At 40.6% G+C, this 22,552-nt stretch overlaps 1 protein-coding gene across 1 annotated transcript in view; it reads left to right on the top strand.

Moving 5' to 3' along the window:
- Positions 1-21,735, top strand: part of col23a1b (collagen type XXIII alpha 1 chain b) — a 133,312-nt gene extending 111,577 nt beyond the window's left edge. Inside the window, exons 10-30 of the mRNA XM_030062454.1 lie at positions 5,093-5,152; positions 6,660-6,776; positions 9,866-9,892; positions 10,045-10,071; positions 10,193-10,246; positions 10,341-10,400; positions 11,076-11,120; positions 11,237-11,314; positions 13,444-13,488; positions 13,630-13,674; positions 13,838-13,918; positions 14,014-14,067; positions 14,976-15,041; positions 15,145-15,171; positions 15,259-15,318; positions 15,432-15,503; positions 15,639-15,665; positions 15,794-15,847; positions 16,218-16,304; positions 17,812-17,850; positions 18,225-21,735. Coding sequence (XP_029918314.1) covers positions 5,093-5,152; positions 6,660-6,776; positions 9,866-9,892; positions 10,045-10,071; positions 10,193-10,246; positions 10,341-10,400; positions 11,076-11,120; positions 11,237-11,314; positions 13,444-13,488; positions 13,630-13,674; positions 13,838-13,918; positions 14,014-14,067; positions 14,976-15,041; positions 15,145-15,171; positions 15,259-15,318; positions 15,432-15,503; positions 15,639-15,665; positions 15,794-15,847; positions 16,218-16,304; positions 17,812-17,850; positions 18,225-18,227 — 1,128 coding nt within the window. The 3' untranslated portion in view covers positions 18,228-21,735. The remainder of the gene's footprint in view (positions 1-5,092; positions 5,153-6,659; positions 6,777-9,865; positions 9,893-10,044; positions 10,072-10,192; positions 10,247-10,340; positions 10,401-11,075; positions 11,121-11,236; positions 11,315-13,443; positions 13,489-13,629; positions 13,675-13,837; positions 13,919-14,013; positions 14,068-14,975; positions 15,042-15,144; positions 15,172-15,258; positions 15,319-15,431; positions 15,504-15,638; positions 15,666-15,793; positions 15,848-16,217; positions 16,305-17,811; positions 17,851-18,224) is intronic.
- The last annotated feature ends 817 nt before the right edge of the window (positions 21,736-22,552 follow it).

The following is a 22,552-nucleotide window of genomic DNA, read 5'->3' as shown; positions in this document are numbered from 1 at the left end:
GAGACACTAGCGCCAAAAAGATTTTGCCATTTAAGTGTTGTTTATGTTCCCAGCACACTCTCAAACATCAAGTCTGGATTTGAACTGCTGCTCCTTTTGTCCATTTTTACTCCTTATACATTTTATACAGTTTCATAGTACACTGAAAAGGTTTGTCTTTTTTTTTCTACAAACAAGAAAACAATGAGAGAGTACAAGCCAATACCTTTTAAGTGTGTGCGTGTGACTGTGTGGCACAGATTCAACAGTGTCTATCGCAGATGTTGCAAACAAGCGACAACATTTTCTCCACTGGTCGAGCAGATATGTCATGAAACATTACCAGACACTGATAAATTATCCTTAGAACCTCATAGAGCAAATCTTATCTTTTTAAGGCATTGAAAATAGAAGACCTACTTCCTACTTTTAAGTCCTTGTCATGGTTTGAGGCACTTGACTATCTATTGTGTCAATTCAAGGGATGCATTTTCCTCATAATCTGTGAAAAACTCAAATCAGTTAAGGCAGAAAGAAAAATAAGAACAAAAAATCATTGCATTCCTCTTTGTGTTTTGTATAGAAAGACCTAAATGTTAACTGACTTCCAGTTCCTCTGCCTCTGTCTCCATCCTCCCCACTCTTGCTGTCTCATAGAGTAATAATCCACCACAAACTGGAAGTTAAATTCAAGGGAGAGAGAACTTGTCATTTTTTTGAAAACTTGCAACATCTGAGGAACAGCTAGTCATCATCTCTTTGTTATCACACCAATGAGCAATGCACGCATGCAGGCAGACAAACACATGAATACAAACTGATCGCTAGCTTTTTGCTCATTTTGTCTGTCCACATGACATCAACACCCGCAGCAAGTCTTTTAAATCATTCAAAAGAAAAGTGTGTTTCCCCTGCGCGGCTACCCCAGCAACTGCTGCAACAACACTGTCTTCCCCCTATGATGAGGTTTGAGTTGCCCACATCTCCAGAGCCAGAGATGAAAAACGATGATATTAAAGTATGATGGAAATACTTAAACCTCACCATCAAAACCCAACGGTCGCGGCCGGACGCCAAAGCTGCCATCCAGTCTCGACCGAGCCGGGTCTTTAAACATCACGGGGTAACCTCGCTCTGCATCTGGTCTATGTTGTCATTGTTGTCTTTTCATGTGATATCATTCCACCCACTCCGAGATCTATGTAATTATCTCCCGCTTTATTCAGTGTGGTTTGAAAATAAGCCCCCTGTGCCTTGCATGGTAAACATTTAGGATTCTTTGAAGAAGTCATGTCCCCTATGCTTTCTGAATGTGTTTCCTGTTTTATTGCATTAAGAAGGTAAACTCAGGTCAAGACTTACGATGTCTGATTTAAAATGGCTGTGAACAACTGAGGCAATGTCTTCATCACTGGTACTATTATTATTATTATTGTTAAGTAAGTCTTGTTATGTTAAAATTTAGGGGGCGATATCTTCCAGTTGCCTAGATTTGGAATCATGAATTCCTAAGTGTGTAGTGATTCGTCTTTTAGATGTAGCCCATGGTGTTGGCATAACCTTGTGTGCGAGACTCCTGGAGTGACAGTGAATAGATATTTTATGTTAGCGGAGGACAAATGGAGTGTAAATTTGACAGGGCTGCTCAGCGGAACAATATTTATGATGCGGTTCAGAAACATTAGAGGAATTCCTGATTCCTATCAAGGCGTAAGCCATTCGGTTTCCCAGCCTATCCTTCTAGATTTTGAGGTAATAGTTTGTGTAAGAATTAAATCTTTTTGGCATGCCGTATTAGCTTTTTCTTCCAAATGGTAAATATTGTACTTGGACAAGGCGCCTGGAGCTTTGATGTCCTTGGATAAGTCTGCGGCTAGAAAACTTCAGAGTATTGCTTAGAAACACTGGGTTCAAAACAAACCTAACTGCTCCTGAAGCCGTGCTGTAGTTGTAAGTGAGGCTTGGCTCAAGAGCTTTGTGTTGATATGTATGGCAAGATAGGTTAGTGAATCAAAAGGCTCCGTTGTCTCTGTATGTTTAAAATAAGTAGCAGGATATCATAATTCTTCATTTCTTACATGTACCACTTCAAGCTCCACATGTCCACCAATCACTAATCTAGCTGTAAGGTGCAGCAGTGAGGCAGAACAGATGAATGGGTAGCACTTTATAATAACCATCATTAATAAATGGTAAATTAATAGCTAATTAATCATTAGTTAATAATTACTAACAGTTAACAATGAAATGCTAATTAATGATTTTATTACATAGTAAACTACTTATTAACAGTTTGTTGTTTCACACTTTATAATATTTTATATATAGCATATTAAGCATTTGTTAATGATTACCAATTGATTTCGTAAACATTTAAGAAATCATTTGTCAAACATCTACAAACATTACATAGAACACTATAACGCTAATAAGTGGTTTCTAAATCATGTATAAACATAATTTGGATGGTTATTAAAATTGCCACAGATGTTAATAATACTTTGTAAATAGTTAATAAATACTGAGTAGTGCATCTTTAAATATTATTTGGATAGCCTTTATAAAGTTGGATATTTTTAATTGAGGTGCTGAAGCTTCTAACTTCTTACAGTCTGCGTCAACTTGAAACCCAGAATCACTGCTTGTGGCTATATTTGTTAAATAATTACTATAAGCAGCAGTTGCAACTTCATATTAGCCATCCAAACAGTGTTTAGAGATGATTTACAAAGTAGACGGTTTGTTAACTATTTAAGAAGATATTATAATCATCAGTTGTAACTTCATAATACCCATCAAAACAATGTTTAAAGGCAGTTTACAAACCAATTATTACCCATTATCAAATTGTAATAGAATATCTGGTCCACCTATCTATGTGATGATTGTAAATGTTTAACAAATGATTTCTAATAGGTTTACAAATCAAGAGGTGATCATTAACAAATGCCTAAATAAAGTGGATAAAAATCGAATGTGTGCAAAAAACTGTTTATAAATAATCTACTGTGTAATAAGTAAACATTATTAATAAACATTTCATTGTTTATTAATTGGGAAATAACTATTAGCAATTTACCTTTTATTAATGATAGTTTTAATAAAGTGTTACCCCGTAGCCTGTTGCACCTCTGAACTCTGAGAGGACAAGAGAATGCATTTGAAAACAGGAAGTGGTCATACATCTCTGTCAACCCGGGACTTCCTGTCAATCCATCATGCTCAGCGGCTGCGTCAGAGCCGGGATGGTCCCGGGACGGATCACAGCACAAACACAGGATGGCAGGGGCATTAAAGCACAATCAGGTCCAGAGCCAGTGTGAAGCCGGCTTGCCACCCAAAGATAAAAGGTTCATGTGGTCATGTGTTGCATCGCCAGGCTTTTCTCCAAAACACCTTTGATAGATAGGAGCCATTTTTGCCATAAAAGTCCAAACAGAGGAGCTTCTCGCTGTGTTTTTGGGTTCATCTGGTGGCTATGCTGAAAGACAAGCCATGATGATGGAGGTTTCATCCCCCAGGCAGTCCCTCCTTGTGCCTCCCCCAGCACGGTGACAAAGAGGCCATGGTTAGACGGGACTCTGAGGTTGAATGGCTGTTTGTATCGGCCTACGGTCTGATGAGGATGAAGCATAGGGGAAGACCCGTGTGAAAACAGTCTATACTGGTATGAGAAACGTTTTAAAGAGCATATGTATTTGGAGGTCTTCATGGTGGGAACAGTGTGAATGAGTGAATGTGACAGAGGGGAGAGCGAAATATATCGGCAAAGAGAGGAGGAGGAGGGGTCTGTGGTGTCGGGAAACCTCAGCGATCCAGCTCTCACCACAGCCTGTTAACAGAAACCTCACGGACAGACTAGCATCTCTCTCTCCCTCTCCTTCCTTCCTTCTCTCTCTTTCACCCCCATCCCATGTGTTTTTGGAGGGAACTCAACCAGAGAATCGGGACTACGCTCCGAGCTCTCTGGCAGCAGACTAACTCTGTTCCTTTCCGCTCAACAGGCAGTCATCACAGTTACTGTCTGTTGGCTGGAAAAAGCCAAGCCTCCCCTGTTTGGTTTTGCTGCAGAGGGAGAGATGGGAAGACATTGCATGGAACACACACGCACAATTATTTACACATGTATGAATGAAAGATCTGGGGCAAATCATTTGGGAAACAGAGCAAACAGGACAGTTACTGAGCCCCACTTGTCATTTAACAATCTTTCCCTATTATTGTATTTTTCATAAATACAATAATGTGATCTCAATGTGATGTTTTTTTAATCTTTTAACAAGGTATTTTCATGCTATGACATCTTCTCTCATTATTACAGCATACCAACTTATCTCGTTATACCAAGACACATTTCTCATTACCAAATTATTTCATTAAAACATTAAAGATTTCTCATTACAGCATCGCAGCTTTTACTGTTACATGGGAACACTGGATAAGTTGGTCTCAGTCCAAAACACGATGACGGCATACGCTTGAGCCAGGCATTGAATGCAAGTTGATCATATCACGGAAACGAGCCATTCTCAATTCTGTTCTTTTTATGCATTAAAGAGTTTTATGTCATAATGAGATAAGTTATCTTGTGGTAATGAGAAATACTTCATGTTATAACAAGGTAATTTGGTATATTGTTGTTCCTACAAATACGGTGGTGTGTTGTAGTAGTAGAAGCAGTAGTACTATTAGTAGCAGTAATAACAACAACAATAATAATAATAATAATAATAATACGTGTCAAAAACAAGGCAATTCAATGTGCTGTACATGAGATTTTAAAAAGTATGCAGCACACCTGTATGCACACATCCCTGTGGTGAAGCCACGCCTTATTTCTACTTGAATTTTCTGATTTTCCAGCAAATTACACAATTATTTGACCCAGGTGGAGCGGTAGTACTCCTACATTAGCCGTTGTATACATAATAAAAATGTTAAATGTGCAAATGTGTTTCTATGCTGCTTAATAAATTCAGTTGTTTTCTGCTTTAAGCTCTTACCAGTGACAGTATGATGCTGCTCCAACCACAGCTTATTCACCTTTTTCCTTTGTCACCTCCTGTTTTGTTTTTTTTTTTATATAATTTTCTGTCTCCCGTGCTCCCTTCAGGGTCCTCCCAACTACAACCCATATGCAGGTCTACACAGTAATCAGATTCTCACTGTCAAGGTTTGTCCCTCCTTGCCCACCGTACCTTTTACCTCGCCGCGGGCACCCGTTTCTGCCAGGCTGCCAATCTGTCGCTGTCCCTGCAGCCCGGACGGCAGATCTAGGATCCAAGCATTCAGACATTTGAATCTTGTGTCCTGAGGGAAGACGAGAAAACTGTGGATCATAGATCTGTTTTACGGGCGTCTTGATCTGTCTCGTTTTACCTCCAGCTGCTGGGGCGGCCGGGGTCTCATCTCTGTTCTTCCCACAAGCTGCACTGTTTTCTGCCTCCCTCTCTCCTCCACAAACTTGCCTTTCAGTGAAATCTTTCCCTGACTAAACAAAGCATTTCTGATTTCTGATTTTTCCCCTGTCCTCCATCATACTCCTCTCTCTTTCTCTCCCTGCTGTTTCCTTCTCCGCTCTCTACCTTTCATCCTCGCTGCTCCTCAACCCACTTCAGATGGTCTTTCCTCGCTACGACCATGGCTTTCTCTCTGGCGACCAGTCCAACAGCTTTCAGAGACGTTTTCTGAAGGTAGACCACAACTAAGGCATGTGTGCACTTTTTAACACTTTAACCAGCCTCACTTATTCAAGTTCTATCGCTTCGCTGTTTCCTTGCTCCCTTTCTATCTCCTGTCTCCTGTTTTTTTCACCTTTCCCACTACTTAAAAGCAATTTTGTGTCTGATCGTTTTTCCCATTTTCTGTGTGTATGTTGGACAGTCTAATTTTATTCAAATGATTGATTGAATGAAACTGTTTATTTTTTAAAATTCTGCAATGTGAAAAAAATTAGGAAAACATCTTGTTGGATAAAACCGCACACATTTCAGTGAGGCTCCAGGAATGTGTGCTTCTCATTATAATAAGAATAGAGGAGCTTTGTTGGTGAGGGTTCTTTTTTTTTTTTTTTTTTTTTTTTTCGCTCAAGCTTGAATCCTCCAGAGCCATAATAATTATCAGTGCAAGGAAGTTTTGCTCTGCTATCTGAAGGCCTTGGTAACATCATTTGCATGAAAGGCTCTGCTCTACCAGCTTGCCACAACAAAGCAACCCAGAGTCACACCACATGTCTAGAGATGAGAGAGCGCAAAGGAAGTGCCATCATGTGTCTAGAGACAACATTGGTCTCTCAGCCACTTCAGCAAAACATTTAGGGTGTTAGTGGTTTTTGTTTAGGGTATACATGAGGGCAGAGATCATCTCAGCGAGCTGCAGATAAATCGCACAGAAGAAAAGAGACATTTCTCTTGTTAGATGTAATTCAGATGACGGAAGTTTCTTTCATGTGAGTTTTTTTTTTTTTTCAAGAACCACAAAGCAAAACAGATCATCCAAAATGGGCGTTGCTCCCAAACATTTATCAGTGTGTGTGTGTGTGTGAGCGTTATCAGCATGGTGTGTATCCAGCCATGACTTAACTGTTGAGAAGAGATGCTTTGCTTAGCTGAGGATAAGAAATCAGCGAAATTGTTTTTTTCTAATCTTTTCCTTCCTCATCCTTCTGTTTTATCCATCAGGGTGACCAGGGCCAGGCCGGACCCCCAGGTCCTCCTGGCCCCCCAGGTTCCCCCGGGCCCCGAGGCCCCCCTGGGAACACTGGCAAGGACGGCCCCCGTGGCCCTGCTGGAGAGACGGTAAGAGACATGCTTTGTGTGTCATAGCACCAAATACACATCCACGACATGAAATAACGAACACACACACACACACACACACACACACACACACTGTGCCTACCTCTGTGTCTGCCAAATATTTGTTTACAAAGGTTTGCTTTAAAAAAAAAAAATGTCCAAACCCTCTTGTGTAATCTATCCATCCAGATACTTTCTGTGTGATTTTGCAAAGTTTCCAGTTGCCATTGTCAGAGCACCAAATACACACCCATGACATGAAATAATGAACACACACACACACACACACACACACACACACTGTGCCTCCTCACTTCTCCACTCCTCTTTTTCCTCACCCCCTAACTAAAGTTACACCACAAAGAATTTCAGCCCGTCAAAACACCTCAATCATCAATGGCTGGATTACCTCAACCATCCTGACTTGGAAGGGTCAACCACACGGGTGTGACAGATTGCAAATTGTGTGTGTGCGTGTACGTGTTAGTGTGTGTGTGCGTTTACACTCGTGCATTAAAGGGGAAAGGGTCTACACAGTAAATTACAGTGAACCCAGATATTCTCATCCTACTGGGTTTGCCAGTGAGCTGCGGCTTACCTAAAAGCTCCCAGAATAGCAGCTTTACTCCTGGCCTCGTCTGTTTTGTGTAAGACAAACAGCCACAAAGTGCTCCAACACGCCCCCATTCTCCCACCCTCCTACCGAGACTGTGTCGCTGTGCACCCCTGTAACAGATATGGCACCGCGGCGGGTTCATGGGCAGTTTGCCGGCCTTGCCGAACAATAGCTGAGCCTCCTCGCCTCAGGCAGCTTGTGTTTCTCAAGATTAGCTTTCTCCTTTCCAGAGGTTAGTACATCTGCAGTGACAGCCCAAAGCTGTGGTCAGAGGAGGGGAGAGAGAGGCAGGGGGGAGGAGAGGGGTTGGGAAGGTAATTTATGTTTATCCAAGTGAAAGAATGAATTCTGTTACCCTCAGCTGGCAAAGTGCAGCAATGGGATTCAAGTGAAAAATGTTGGCGTCAGAAGGCAAGATGAGAGCTTGTTCAGGACGGAAAAGGACAAAAGAAAGAAAGGCTTCTAAGGCTCAGTAGAAGAGGAGAAATAGGCTGGGTCGAGGAGAGGGGCCCGTCCTTTAACCTAGTAAATTTCAAATGTACTCTCCAGGCTGATTAAAGGGGCTGCAGAACCCAAAACAGAAAAACAAAGCAGCGTGGCGCTAGGAGCCACTCCATGTTGTGGGCAGATGTCGGAGTGTAAGAAAAGGAAAGCAGAGACGGAGAGAGTGAGCAGGCCTGTCAGCCTCGATGGGTGTCCTCAGACTGTTATATGTGTGTGTCTGTATGTGTGTGTGTGTGAGTGTGTGTGAGAGAGAGAGACAGAGAGAGAGAGAGAGAGAGAGAGAGAGAGAGAGAGAGAAACAAAAGTTGCCAATAAGTGAAAAGCAACAGAATGATCAGTGTATGACTATGGAGTGGATGAAAAGGTGTGAAGCAGACATGAATAAATAGTATTTGCAAATATTTGCATTTTTTTTTTTTTTTTTAAAGGAACAGTACACCACAACATACAAAAAAAAGTTGTTTTCCATCTAGTGCAATAAATCCACCAAGATAGTCTCTGTGTGATTTGGCAAGGTTTCCAGTCTGCGATGGTCTTCCCTGTCTCAACCCAGTGCAGTAGGGATGGATGGGTCACGTTTTGTGGAGCTCAAACCCTCAAAAATTTACATGAGTAAAAATCAGTAGCGCTTTCCAAAAACAATGATATGGATATCCGGCATAATGGAGGTGAAGGGTTTCCTTGGGAGCTATTTTCTCCACCAGCAGTATGAATTAGAGGCAGATAGATATAGGTTGCCCCTTTCTTCCAGAGACAATCACAATAAAGTGGTTGAAAATAAATTTTGGATACTTACTAATGTCTTTTTGACAAGGGAAACTGTCCTTTGTCTGGTACTTAAAACATTGTTAAGTATTATTTGCAATAACTGTCTAACCCACTACTGCTGTATAGAAAAGATCAAGAGGTGAGGAGGAGGCAATAAGGTTGAGAAAAGAAGTTAAAATGGTCCTGGACTGATGGAGGATGGAATAAAAATAGCACCTCATAGCAGTAGAATAGATCAGGATGACGGTGTGTGTGTGTGTGTGTGTGTGTGTGTGTGTGTGTGTGTGCTGGGAGAGAGCGAGAGGAAGTAGACCAGATGGGAAAGATCCAAGTCGCTTCTGCATATTACTCTAAAGAGGAAAGAGAAACCTCAGATTTATAAAATATTATTACATTGCATTAGTGGGTACTTAAGCGAGCGAATAAACACAGATAGCTCATTGTGTATGTGATGTTTTTGTGTTTGTGTGTGTGTGTGTGTGTGTGTGTGTGTGAGAGAGAGAGAGAGAGAGAGAGAGAGAGAGAGAGAGAATGAGTGCTCTTACACAAGATCCCCCTATAGCCTTGCCATGGATGACTTCATAGCAGATGTTTAGCTGCTGCAAGCACACATTCACCTGGCATGCGTGCACACACACACCGACACACAAACACAATAGATCTGTTTACCTAAATTACCCAAATCGCTGATGGATAGATGCCAGAAAATAGAAACAGGAATAGTCTGTGACTGTTTGTTTATGGGGGGGCTGTGGCTTGTGGATCACCATTACACTGCCATTACTTGTCTGTATGTCTTTCTCTCTCAAACACAAACACACACAAGCGTGCACACAGCGCAGTCGTCTACTATTGTCAGTAGGAACCAACCACAGAGCCCATCCTGTACACCGTCCACAGGCAGCAGTGAGGCCTCAGTGGACAGTCAAGCCTCGTGTATCAAGCTGTGAGAAGTATGAGTCCTGACCAGGGCCTCAATTGTCATCTCTTTCGACTGGATTTGAATGACAGCAAAAGGATCTTAGCTCTGTACTCCTGTGCTGAATGAGCGCTCGATAAACATGGCCTAAAGTCTGGTCATCGCCTGTTCAATACTGACATCTAGTGGTCATTTAAAGCATAATCTTCAATAGACATTGATCTGACATTGTGATGCTGACACAATATCACAGATATAATTTCCTCTCTGTGTTCTCTACAGGGATTTCCAGGTCGAGACGGCATTGAGGTAAGTCCCAGAGAGTTTACAGATCCACATCTCACAGAGTTCAATCAGATTGCCACTCATCAAGTATAGTTTCAAGTAAGTTTTCATGATCTGCCTTTCTTTGGATAATTATGGTGACCTTATATAAACGTATTTGTTTATATCCGTCTCAGGGACAGCAAGGCCTGCCTGGAAAGCCGGTAAGACTCTCGATGGATTGTTCACCTTGTCATTTCATTTCCTTTCAAAATCCACTGCGTACCACAGGAGTAGCAGGTGCCCAGATGTTTTTGATTTTGTTTAATTGTTGTGAAATAACAGGGAGAAGATGGTGAGCCAGGCTATCCAGGACCACAGGGTCCTCCGGGGGCAAAGGTATAGACGAATTTTATTCACAAATGATCATGTCTTAGATATAGATTATTTGAAATCCTTTATCTTTCATACATTGGCTTGTGTCTTCAAATAGGGTGAGCCGGGTACAGGAGAGAAAGGAGAGAGAGGCATGGATGGACTTCCAGGATTCAAGGTGTGAGACAGCTTCTACTGCCACAAGAACACACAATATTACTATGTCTATTAAAAATAAGTACTTTTAAATTGTACTGTTACAACAGGGGCTTTCTAATATTTTTTGTTCCAGATCCCTAAGTTGACTTTCATTTAGCTGCAGACCCCCATTTGAAGTTAAAAGATATTTTAAAGCTATTTTAGTTTGCGTATTAATTATTAAATTGTTTAGATGTCATATTTGAACACTGACATACAGATTCAATGCGGTGAGATTAATACATAATGTTTAAAAAATCTCATACATTTTTGTATCATAGCAATTTCTGGAAAATTGTAGTGAAAATTATAGTGAAAACTTATTCTGTCATGTTTTTACTATCGATTTCATGATTTTTATGTGTATTATTTTACTTCATTTTATTATGTTTTAATTTTTAGATTTTGGCTTTGTACAGCACTTTGGTCAGCAATATGTGTTTTTAAATGTGCTTTATAAATAAATTTGACTTCACTACACTCCTCATTTCGCTGAGGATCCACAGGAAGCCCCTCATGGACCCCTGGGGCTTCCCAGACCCCAATTTGAACACCACTGACTTATACTACACTGGCTATACACAATGTTTACTGTGTGATATGTGAAACTGCCTATCTTAAACTAAAGTGTGATCTGTGTCTGCGCATCCCACAGGGAGACAAGGGTGAGATAGGAGAGCAAGGACTGCAGGGACCCATGGTACGAGTATTTGACAAGGAGGTTTAACTCTCTAATTATCAGCTATCAAACTGAACGCTTGTGTTATGACTCCCTTCCCTTGTTTATTTCAGTTTCTGTCATTCCTTCCCTCTCAGGGTCATCCTGGTGAGAAAGGTGCCCCAGGCTCCTCGGACATCATTGACTTCAATGGGAAGTTACTAGATGCCTTCCAGGTAAGCATATTGACAATGTGCAGTGTTGTTATACTGTGTATGCCAATGAACATTTATTTAAATTATGTCTTAGTGTGTGGATCTCAAGTTAGGATTCATGCGTAGCTTCAACGGTGCCAAGTCATCACAGAGTGGTAAGGAGTACCTCTGGATATTGGCGGACCAAAGCAACCAAACTGAATATGTTGCCATTTTTCTTGACAGGCCATCGACAAGATCAGTGTTTCGGTAATCTGCAACTGTTTCCGCATGGTCCTGTTGGTGTGAACTGTGACTAACAGATATAACACACATATAGACGTATAGCAACACACACACCCTCAACAGTACGCGTGTCCTCTCTTCATCCAAACTGCATCAACCCAACGATCTGTGCATGTTTGTTTAATCAGTATGCACTCCTTACCTCAGATGTATTGGATGTCTCTCCAGGAGCCACAGCTAAAAAAGCAATCAACGCAACGTAACCAAATGCCCCTGCTATGCTAGCCTATGAGGCTCTCATACATATACATAGTGGATGAAACACACCACCCCAGCAAATATAATACAGCTGCGCTGTTCTATCAGATAACGTATTGCCTAAAGAGGCATGCTAAATCATGCAGAAAAATCAGCAACCTTTGTTACATTGTTCTGAGTGTGTTTTTCATGTGCTTTTCATGTGTCTCACAAGATATGTGGCTTTTGGTTCTAACTTGCAACAGAGCAGCATGGTGTTAGTTTGTTTGGAAGGTTTTGCTTTCTATGCATTGGTGTTGCTCCACATAACTCAGCTGAAACACAAGGGGGATGCATAAGAGAGGAGAGCAGAGGAACCCCACATAGTCTGCACAGTGTCAGTTTCACATCCCTCATACACAGGACCCTTTGACTCTACCGTGTACCGTGCTACATGCTAATAACAGATGCCTATCTCTGCAGTGGAGTGTGCATTTGATTAAAAACCACTATGCACCAGGTCCCCCTGGACCTGGTCAGGAATGGGCTCCTGCATGCAACGCTGTAGACAGCCGCATGAGTTAGTTACAAAGGAGTTGGCCAAAACAAGATCCTGAGATCTTATCAATAGTCTGATACCAATCTGGATCAGTTTGTATCAAGTCCCAAGGTTTTTAGGAAGAGTTATGTTTGTAGACAGGGAAATGATTAATACAGGCCCAGTTTGTGTTATTATTCATTTGCTTGTTTGTGTGAAAGGCCATATTGGTTTCATCTGTGATGACATTTTAGGTGATGATGAATTTGGTCTTCAAAACCGATGCTGAAATTTGTATTGATTTATTCCTTTTTGTGTTTTAATTTTTACGATTTACGATGATGTGCATGAATAGCCTTCACTTTCCAATGATGGAGCATCTCAGAATCAATACTTGTTTGTAAATATCGATGTGTTGCCATGGCTCTGCCAGAGGACAAACAAAAGCTCTGAGGGAGACAGGGAGAGAAGACAGCATGCAGACCTCTGTGAGGCAATATGGTTTCCGTTTTTTTTATTTTATTATTACTTCAAGATGGTAGAACACTTCAGAGGATTGAGTAACAAGTGTAGCTTTGTGGATGCAGAGGAGACTAAGCAGCATGATGTAAGAGCACTGTCACACATCAGCCAGTATAGAAGACAGACTACTAGTAGTCCTCATCCAATGTTACTGTTCCATAAAGATCCATAAATGTTTTGTTTCTTCCTATTTCTCAGCAATCCAATCCTGCAGTGAAACTGACTCTCATCATTATGGAAAATGAGATATGGTCTGATGCCTGCCATTTGTGTAGCACAAAACCACATTCTGAGATATTTTACAGCCCGTCTAAGGCCAAATTTCATCAGTGCATCCATAATAAAACTGGTTGTCAGCAGGCAATGTAAAAGAAAGTTCAGTTATGTTTATAGTTAGACCCGAGTTGTGAAATCCAGCAGCTTTTTGCTATTGTTCTGTGTTGGCCCTGGTGCAGGCTGCATGGTGAAGTTCCCAGTGTTAACACTATTATGATTCCCACCAATGACAAGCAGCTGTGTGACCCTTGAAATCAAAGGTGGATGCATGTTTTGTGAAATTAAATGTAATAAATTAGACAGGTTTTTAGCTTCTGACTGTCTGCCTTGTTTTGTGTCTTTCTTTCTCCAGGGCCCACCTGGACCACCTGGACCCCCAGGACCTCCAGGGGAAAAGGTAACGGCTTTTAATATAGATACAAACCATATTTTCAAATAGCTGACTTTTACATTTTATTTTGGCGGTGACATTGTGCCTTAAGAAGCCAGAGTTTGTTAAGTGACAGACCCAGTCACATTTGTCTTTGTCTTATGACAGGGCGAGCTTGGTTTACCTGGCCCATCAGGAGTTGATGGAGAGAAGGTATGTTTGCAATGATGCCATATCTTATAGACACATATGCTTTCTGTCATACACCGTCATTTGCTCTCTTCATGACCAGATACAGTACTTTGAGAACTTCTGATTTCCACTGTTCCACATCATCCTGAACTTGACTTGCCTCTCCTTCATTGTTTGCCTCCAGGGACCTAAAGGTGACATGGGTGAGAAAGGTCCAGCTGGAGAACGAGGAGAAAAGGGAGAGATGGGGCTCTCTGGGCCTGCTGTAAGTATTGACTATAAACCTTTCTCTCTAGTATGCTGGTGGTGAAAGGAGTGTAATTTCGCTGCAACTTAATAATTTTGTTCTTTGCGGTTCAGGGTGTGGACGGACAGAAAGGAGAGAAAGGCGACTGCAGATTGGAAGACAACCTGGTCAGTGAAACACACTCTGGTGTATCATCACATGCACTCTACATTTCCATTGGTCTATCCTGGAGAGTAGGCAATCCACTCAACGTTTTCAGTATTTCTGTCTTTTGAAAGACAGTCTGAAGAGGGGGGGAGAGAGACAAAGCGGAAGAAAGCTGTTGAGGGATTTGGTCTTTGACCAATGGTGTTGCATGGTGCCAGAGGCTGGTGACTTAACCATAAAATCACCTTTGGACATGATACCACTTAATTTAAAAATCCAAAATAAAAGAAGATATTTTTCTACTTACCCCTAGTAAGGTGAGGTCTATCCAACCAGAAAGTTCCTGTGTGATTTGGCCAGCTTTCCAGTCAGCTGTGGTGGCCCCTGTGTCCCAGCACCCTAGTACGACCGGGTTGGATGGGTATTGTTTTGTACAGCTCAAACTGAAAAGTTTACGTCTGAAAAAAGTAAGAGCAACAGGTCTCTCCAAAAACAATGACATTAACACCCAGTATAATCCACAGCCCACAGAGGCAGAGAGTTGTGTTGGGAGGTATTTCCTGCCAAAGAACACCAGCACACTGCATCTATCTGCTGTGAAATCATGCATATTGGGGGTGAATAGATACAGTTTGCCAATGGTCTATGGTAGGAAAGCGTTCCCATCCAAACTCTTCACCCCTGAGGGTTGTGGATTATGCCAGGTATCTGTGTCATTGTTTTTGGAAAAAGCTGTTGCTGTTGAATTTTTCTTGCAGTCTAAGTTTCAAATATGCATCCAGCTCCATTGTATTGGGATGCTGGAAGACGAGGGAAAACACAGCAGACTGGAAACCTTGCCAAATCAGAAATTACAATCCAAATCCCAAATTAAGTCACAATGTGCTTCTTTTTCTTGCTTGACACTGTTAATGTTAATGTTGTTCAGGTTCAGATGATTTCCCAGCCAGGCCCACCTGGCCCACCAGGACCTCCAGGCCCCCAAGGATTCATGGTGAGTGTTTATATCAATATCAGAATCCAAATAGAAACTATCAGGGTTAAATTATACCTGCAGTTGTGTCTTTCACATACTCACAGTGCTCTATGCTTTTCAGGGGCATCATGGAATGCCTGGACCCAAGGTAAGGCTCTGAGGCCTTGATTCTGGCATGTGTTAAATGTTCTGTCATGCTATATTTGGCCCAGACTGTTACTGTTTTTCAATACAGGGCGAGCCTGGAGAGGGAGTTATGGGAGAGAAGGGAGATAGCGGTGCCCCTGGACCCAGGGTGAGACACATTATCACAATGTAGAGACCTGTAATCCCAAGTGAAACCTGGTCAGTCATTGTTTATGATGATGAGGATGATGATATGCTGATGATAATGTACTTTATCTGTAGGGACTGGATGGCCCCCAGGGTCCTCCTGGATCCACAGGATTAGTAGGGCTTCCAGGTGCCAAGGGAGAAAAGGTAGGCAGCTGTTCACCTTGATAGTTGTCTCCACCACAACATCTTGTTTTTGAGTTTGAAAATGTGCCACATTATATTTATACATACAGTTATTCATACAACACATATTTACATATCTTAAATATGTGTTCACAGGGCAAAACAGGGGAGCCTGGAATGGATGTGAGTTTGTTGTTGACTATATAATTGTCAATTGTTTAATCCATTTGATTCTTAGACTTTCTGCCAGTTGCTAGTTAGGAATTCACTTTATATACTCCAAACTGACTTCCTCCTCCTGCTATGTCCAGGGTTTCCCAGGCCTAAGTGGAGAAAAGGGTGACCGAGGGGAAAAAGGAGAGAAGGTATGTAACAAATCTCATGAAATGCTCTGAAACATTATAGTTCCTTCACTGAAATTGCTTGAACTCATAGATTTTTTTTTCTTCAGGTTAATGTATTGTGGTCTTTGTCCAGAATTTATTTGCACAATGTGCAACTTTTATTAATGCCTATAAAAAGAACATTTGAACATTAAGTCAAATGATTGTGCCTTGTCAAACTGTGTTGCTCAAAAATATTTATAAGATTTAGAATGGTTTATGAATGCCTGCTATGTCACTATGTTGTTATATAGTGGCAGTGACGATGCCATTATTGCTGTAACTGTGCGTGTGTGTTTGTGTGTGTCGATGATTGTAAGTTCTGTCTGACCACTGCGCTCCTCATCTGCAGGGTGACAGGGGAACGGTGGGAAAGAGAGGTCTGAAGGGCCAGAAAGGAGAGCAGGGGCCTCCGGGCCTGGACCAGCCTTGTCCTGTGGTATGACACCCACCCAAACATACACACACACCACGATAATGCACATCTAAATTGAAGCAATATTTCCCAGTATTCTGTCTTGCTTCAGCACTGTTTCTGTCACTTCCAACTATATGCTCTTCCTTCTGAGTCTCCTCTATGATGCTATGAATGTGTAACAGTTGGCTGGCTCTTGCTGACAGGGTTGTGATGAGCCCAAAGGTCTGTCTGAGGAGGCAAAGCTCTCTGCCCCCCAGTCTTCTTCTCCTTCTCCTCCTTCCGGCCCTGAGGGCCCCTGTCCTGTGGTACAGTATCTCTCCCTCTTTCTTCATCTCTTCTCCCTCATCACCACTGTAGTATCATGTTTACACTCTTTAATTCCTGTCTCCTTTCTATGTGTTTCCTAACAATGTCTCTCACTGTGCTGTCAATCATTAACCGATACTGCATCACCACCCTACAAGTGCTCATTATGTAAACAAAAAATAATCACAGAGAAATAATAACAGTAAAGAAAAAGGCATATCAATCGGCTTGGAGCCAAGAGAAGATCTGCACCTAGGCATTATTGTAGTTGGCTGGTACATTACAGTCCCTATATTTTCACAACAATCAAATATCTCACACTGGAGCCATGGAAATTAAGTTAGGGAGGATGCTGAGGTACAAAAAATTAATTCACTCCACCCAAATTCCACTAAAAAAAAAGGCAAACCGGCAAGAATCAGGTGTTTCGGCAATCTGTGCCATCATCACTGCATTAACAGGGGCATATTTATAGGCCTTTGTCATAGACATGAATTAGCAGCTTAAACACGGGTCTCACTAATCACATTAATGAATGTTGTGTTCCATTCAGGTGTAACAGAGCCAGGGTCCTGGTGTTGTTGATGCTGGTTCACTGGAAAGACTCTGCAGCACTGAAATGAAACAGAACCTTAATGAATGTCATTAGTAACACTTGTGTTTACCCGCTATTTCATGTCAAAATTGCAGCCTTAAAAGGAGATTAATCAGTTGGCCACAACTACCAAGTGAGCTGCACATAAACAAGAAGTAGCTAGAATATATATGGAGCTGTTTCACCTGTGTTCACCTGTGCTCCTTATAGCAGAGAGGAATTTTCCTTTTTGTAACTGCAGATTACAAGAAGAAACAACAATAAATCAAAGTTGGCTTTTGAGCATGTTTTTGATGACCCCTCACATTTTTATTGTTCTCTTTTGGTTGCATGGCTAAAATATATGTATTTATTTATTTATTTCAATTTTGGCAAGCTGCTTTACTTGATTTCCAAAATTTTGAGTGTGAAAACTTTTTTTATAACATGTATTTGCTGACATGGACTGTACAAGGGTATGTAAAGCATTCACTGCTACATTCTTCTACTGCTGAGTACAACAAAAAGGAAGGGAAAAAACGGGGGTAAAGGGGTACATTAAGTTCTTTGAGACTAAATTATTGCAGCTGTTGACTTTGACTGTCAAGGTGTTCTCAAGGTGTTCCTACTGCTGTTCTCATTCCTCAGGGTCAGGACGGTCTGCCTATACCAGGCTGCTGGCACAAGGTGAGTGTAAAGAGGTCTGACAGACAAAAGGCCCTTTCGGCTACATAACTAATGAAGTGATACGCATTTGGCTGTGAGACAGCAGCTGGCACGGTGGATGGTAATAAAGCTAACTATATCTGTAATGAAAGGATTTGTCAGGAAGCATTTATAGAGATGATTAATTCATGGAATGATTGCCAGCATTAAATTCATTGCTTGACTCTGATTTGGTACAGGGGCATTTTGTAAGTATATTAAAGCATGCCTATATGAGGTCACTGATTACTTGCTAATTTTAATACAATTACTCTCAATTTGGATTGATTTGATACATTGACTTGATTGATTTGAACAACTACTAACAACCAATCCCTGCTATTCTTCTCTTACAGTGATGACTAACCAGAAGCATGATGTCTGTACATATTGATATGGTATATATTGCAGCTGAATACTACACCAACTTTTCCACTTTTTACTTTTTTTTATAAAAACATTTTATATAATATATTGAGATTTTTTTTAACAAGGACATTTTTGAGTCAACAGTATTATCAACACCAGATGTATAAGACTTTTTTTTTCAACTCATAAACTCTTGAGATCCGGCGATGTTGAGGATGAAACTTTAGCAGAGAGGAAATTGAACTGGCGGTTAGATTCCTACTCTAAAGGACAGTCCACGTGTCAGTGTTGGAGAGGAAGAATGCCCGGACAGCGCGGTGCTGTAGCTGCCTTATTAACAAAGTCCGACTTTGTTGCCTGACTGTGGTCGTGAATGCTGCATGGGAGTGGCGGTGTGTGTGTGGGGGGGTGTGCGTACTCACCCAGTCCGTTGGAAGGAGCTGGATGGACAGATCTCTTGGTGTTGGCAGATGGAGGAGTGTGGGTCACTGCTGTCTTCTCCTCTCTCTGTTTTCCGAAAGGAGGAGATGGCGAGGCAGAAGCTCAAACGCAAGCGTCTCTCTCAGCCCTGAGGGGGACACAGGGCCCGGTGGACAAAGGAGACGTAGACAAGACAGTGAGCACGGGGGCCAGGTTCGCCTCTGTGAAGCAGAGCAAGCCATGTGATGCCTTTGTGTCATACTGAACACTCAGATCCTCCGTTACGGAAATTTTCCAGGAGGGGGCGCCAGAGAACACTGCATTTCTACATTCACCTGAGGAGAAAACACACACCCATGGCTGTTGGTGTTACACAATAGCTTGATAGTCAGTTGAAGTTATGCGAGGGTCATTGAGGTCACCGGCACATAGGGAAGGATTTACGGTACAGCAAACATGTTATGGTGATCTCTTCTGTTGCTCTTTTATTAAGGTTTTCACTAATTATGTGCATGATCATGACAAGGCATAGTGTTGTTTAGCACCCTGACAGCCTGTATGACTTGTGGTCTCTCATTGAAACCTTAAACTACCGTTGCGTCATTTTTATTTGCAATGAGCGATCTCTAACAGTCTTTCCATTTGAACAAGCCACTCCGTAAGGATAGTAAGTCTACCATTTCTTTATGACTTACACTTCTGGCAGTGGTGACTTGCGTGTTGTTTTGTTTTCTTCTATTTGTTTTCTTCTAATCTATTCTTGTCCAGTAACATTTTGCATTCCTGTGCATGGACATGTTAATGTAATGTATACAATAGTGAGTGTTAGAAGTGAGGCCAGATTTGAAGGAACCATTGACAGTATTCATGAAGATGCAGTATTTCAATCAGCAGACTGATCAACTCAATAACCCAAAGTTGGTTCTGTTTTAAATAATTTGACAAATAATTGCCAATCGAAATAATTTGCAAAGAATTTTCAGCGTATTTAAATGTTTTAACTATCTCTTAATCATAGAGGAAGACAGGATGAATTACTGTTAGTAGATCCTCTGAATGACAGTATGAGTTCGTGCTGCTGACTTAACTTTGTGTTGTTTGTTTGATGATATTTTTTAACCAATATTAGTCATTTGAACTACAACGTACAGACAAATGTTTTAAATATGAAACAAATGTAAACGGCGAAACCATCATCTTGTTAGTAATAGTGCTCATTTTTACTCAGCAATGCAGCTCAACACAGTGGTTCTTAATTGTCATAATGCATTTTGTTCTGTTTTGTTTTGTTTTGTTTTGTTTTTCAATTATCATGGCAGATTTCAATTTTTTTATCAGTTAACTTTTATTGATGTGTTTTGTCATCTAATACATTTTTATTCTCAGATGGAATAATTTCTTGGTGCTTATATACTTTGTTTATTTTATGTAGCTGTTTCAAGCTGTTAGCTATCTTGCACATAAACATGCAAATTATGGCAGCCACACACACACACACACACACACACACACACACACACACACACACACATAAATAGTAACCTAGGAATTGTGTGACATAGGAATAAAAAAGTTGCATTTGGCTTCATCAGTGCATCAAAAAGTATTTTCAAAGTTTCATGGAATCACTATTTGGTTGTTGTTTTTAAATGGAAAAGAATAAATTAACATTAATGGAATTTTTTCTTTAAATTTAAAATTTTATGAGACATCAGAATGGGTTTTCTAGATTGATAATAGCTGCAATCAACAAATATAAATCACTCACAACATGATGGTCACATAAAGGGAATTAATTGTTTAACTGTATTAAATCTAATTTTAAGTTGCTGTTGTGCTATTTCACCTGAATTTTTCCCTTGCTCTGATCCATTGTGCAAGCAAGGCCTTAGTATGTATGTTTGTATGTATTTTCCTTCTGTTTGAACTGACGAGCAGTCGGGATCGAGCATCAGTTTTCCTCAAACATCAACATTCACGCTGTTCTGCCGATTCTCATCAATAGTTGCAAACATCCTTGAAAATTATGGCAAAAAATAATACCAGAGTCTTTATCAGGTTTGTCTGCGGTGGGTAACATGATGATGGCAGTCCAGTTCAGCCAAAGTAGGTGGTTAACTCTTCATGAACACAAATGGGTGTAATAAGTGTGTTAACAAGTAAAAGTGCAAATTTCCTATTTTATTTCAACATGATGATGCTGGCTTCATTTACATCCAAGGTAGCTATTACACCATCTAAATGCTTGCTCCATGTTCACCTCTAATCAGGCCAATGGTTCAAAGGGCAAAGTAATAACACTGGTTTGGCTGACAGCTCACTCCACTCTGGAAAATGCACACATTCAAAGAGCTGACTCCCCTGTTCTCAATCCAGGCCAGAGCCAGTTCTCTTTATTAGGAACTGAAGGCAAAGTCAGTGAGCAGAGTACCAACTTGTCAGCTTTATATTCCCCAAAACATTTTTATATGTATCCAAAAAGTACAAAAGATGGATAACTGACATCACACAATTTATTTTGACCTCGGCTGATAAATCTGATAGACAGTCCACACAACTAAATTTTCTCATTTAGTAAGGTTTGCTCATCATCAAACTCATCATGTATTAATAGACAAATGAGGACCCATGTATAGAAAATAAAAGTACTGTTGAAATGTTTTGCAGAAAAGTCTGTAAATGAGTGACACATCCCTGACATATGACAGCTGATATTCAAATGGCATTGTGTATATGAAAAAATAATATCTTGAAGGACAGAAAAAAAAAATCAGAATCAGAATGAGTTAAACCCAGACAACACAGTTTTTGATATGGTTTTGTTGGAAGCTGATAGTTATCTGACACTTACATTATATATGTGTTTATTTCTTTTGCAGATTCTATCAGTTTCACTTTGAAGGCAGAAGTGCCATGCATAAGTGGCACAATATCTGAATACAGTTTGGTGTATATCACAGTATTAGCTTGACTTTGTGAGAATGTTTATTTGGTTGTGTATTTGGTTGTAAAAGAATTAAGCTATTTTTGTAATTACTCGTCTAAATATGCATAACAGAAAAATCTGGTCAACTCAACATGTAGACTAAAATAAACTCTCCAAACAGTGTTGTGGTTGGTTGTGAGTTCATTGCATTATTATTTTTATACGTGGCATGCTAGCCAAAAATGAAAATTAATTTGTCCTGGAGGAAGATCCAGGGTGCCATTCTGCAGCTGAGCCTGACCTCAGACCTGCCTGTGAACAGGACCAAGTTAAAGGAGAGGTCGCTCTATATAAAACTCACTCCAGACAAAAGCTACACCAGCTGGAAAACTCTTCTCACCCATGTGATATTAATTTCATGCAAAACAAGGATTAAGAGTTTCTTCTCATTTCATCAGATTTGATGCCGGGAATTAATACAAACACAACTGCATCCATGATCAGCCAAATACAAAGTGTGCTCTTGATTTTGGTAAATTAATCCAAAGTATAGTGAGATTATTTGGGGCTGTGATTATCTGAGATGAACCAGGGATTACCCACCATTTTCTTTACCACTACAGCCCTGATCATATTTAACTAACAAGTGTCAGTAACTCACTAACTAGATTCCTTACCCCGCCAGTGCTGGCCAGAGTCATGGAGCATACATCACAGTGACCACGTATTACATCATTTATACAGCTTCATTTGTTTATTTATGTACTTATTTTTGTCTAATGACATAGTTACAGTGAAGGCACTGACCCAAACTGCCTATTTCTTCCATGTTTTTATTTAAGTAATTATTTAATTTTAATTTAATTTTAATGTAACTTTTCAGCTGATCATTTTTAATTTCACATGCAGAATCAGAGTCAGGTTTTTATGTATTATTATTATTATTATTTTTTATTTTATTTTATTTTA

Source organism: Myripristis murdjan, chromosome 10 (assembly GCF_902150065.1).
Source record: "Myripristis murdjan chromosome 10, fMyrMur1.1, whole genome shotgun sequence".
In the NCBI taxonomy this organism is placed as follows: Eukaryota; Metazoa; Chordata; class Actinopteri; order Holocentriformes; family Holocentridae; genus Myripristis; species Myripristis murdjan.
This window is presented reverse-complemented; position numbering and strand designations above follow the sequence as displayed.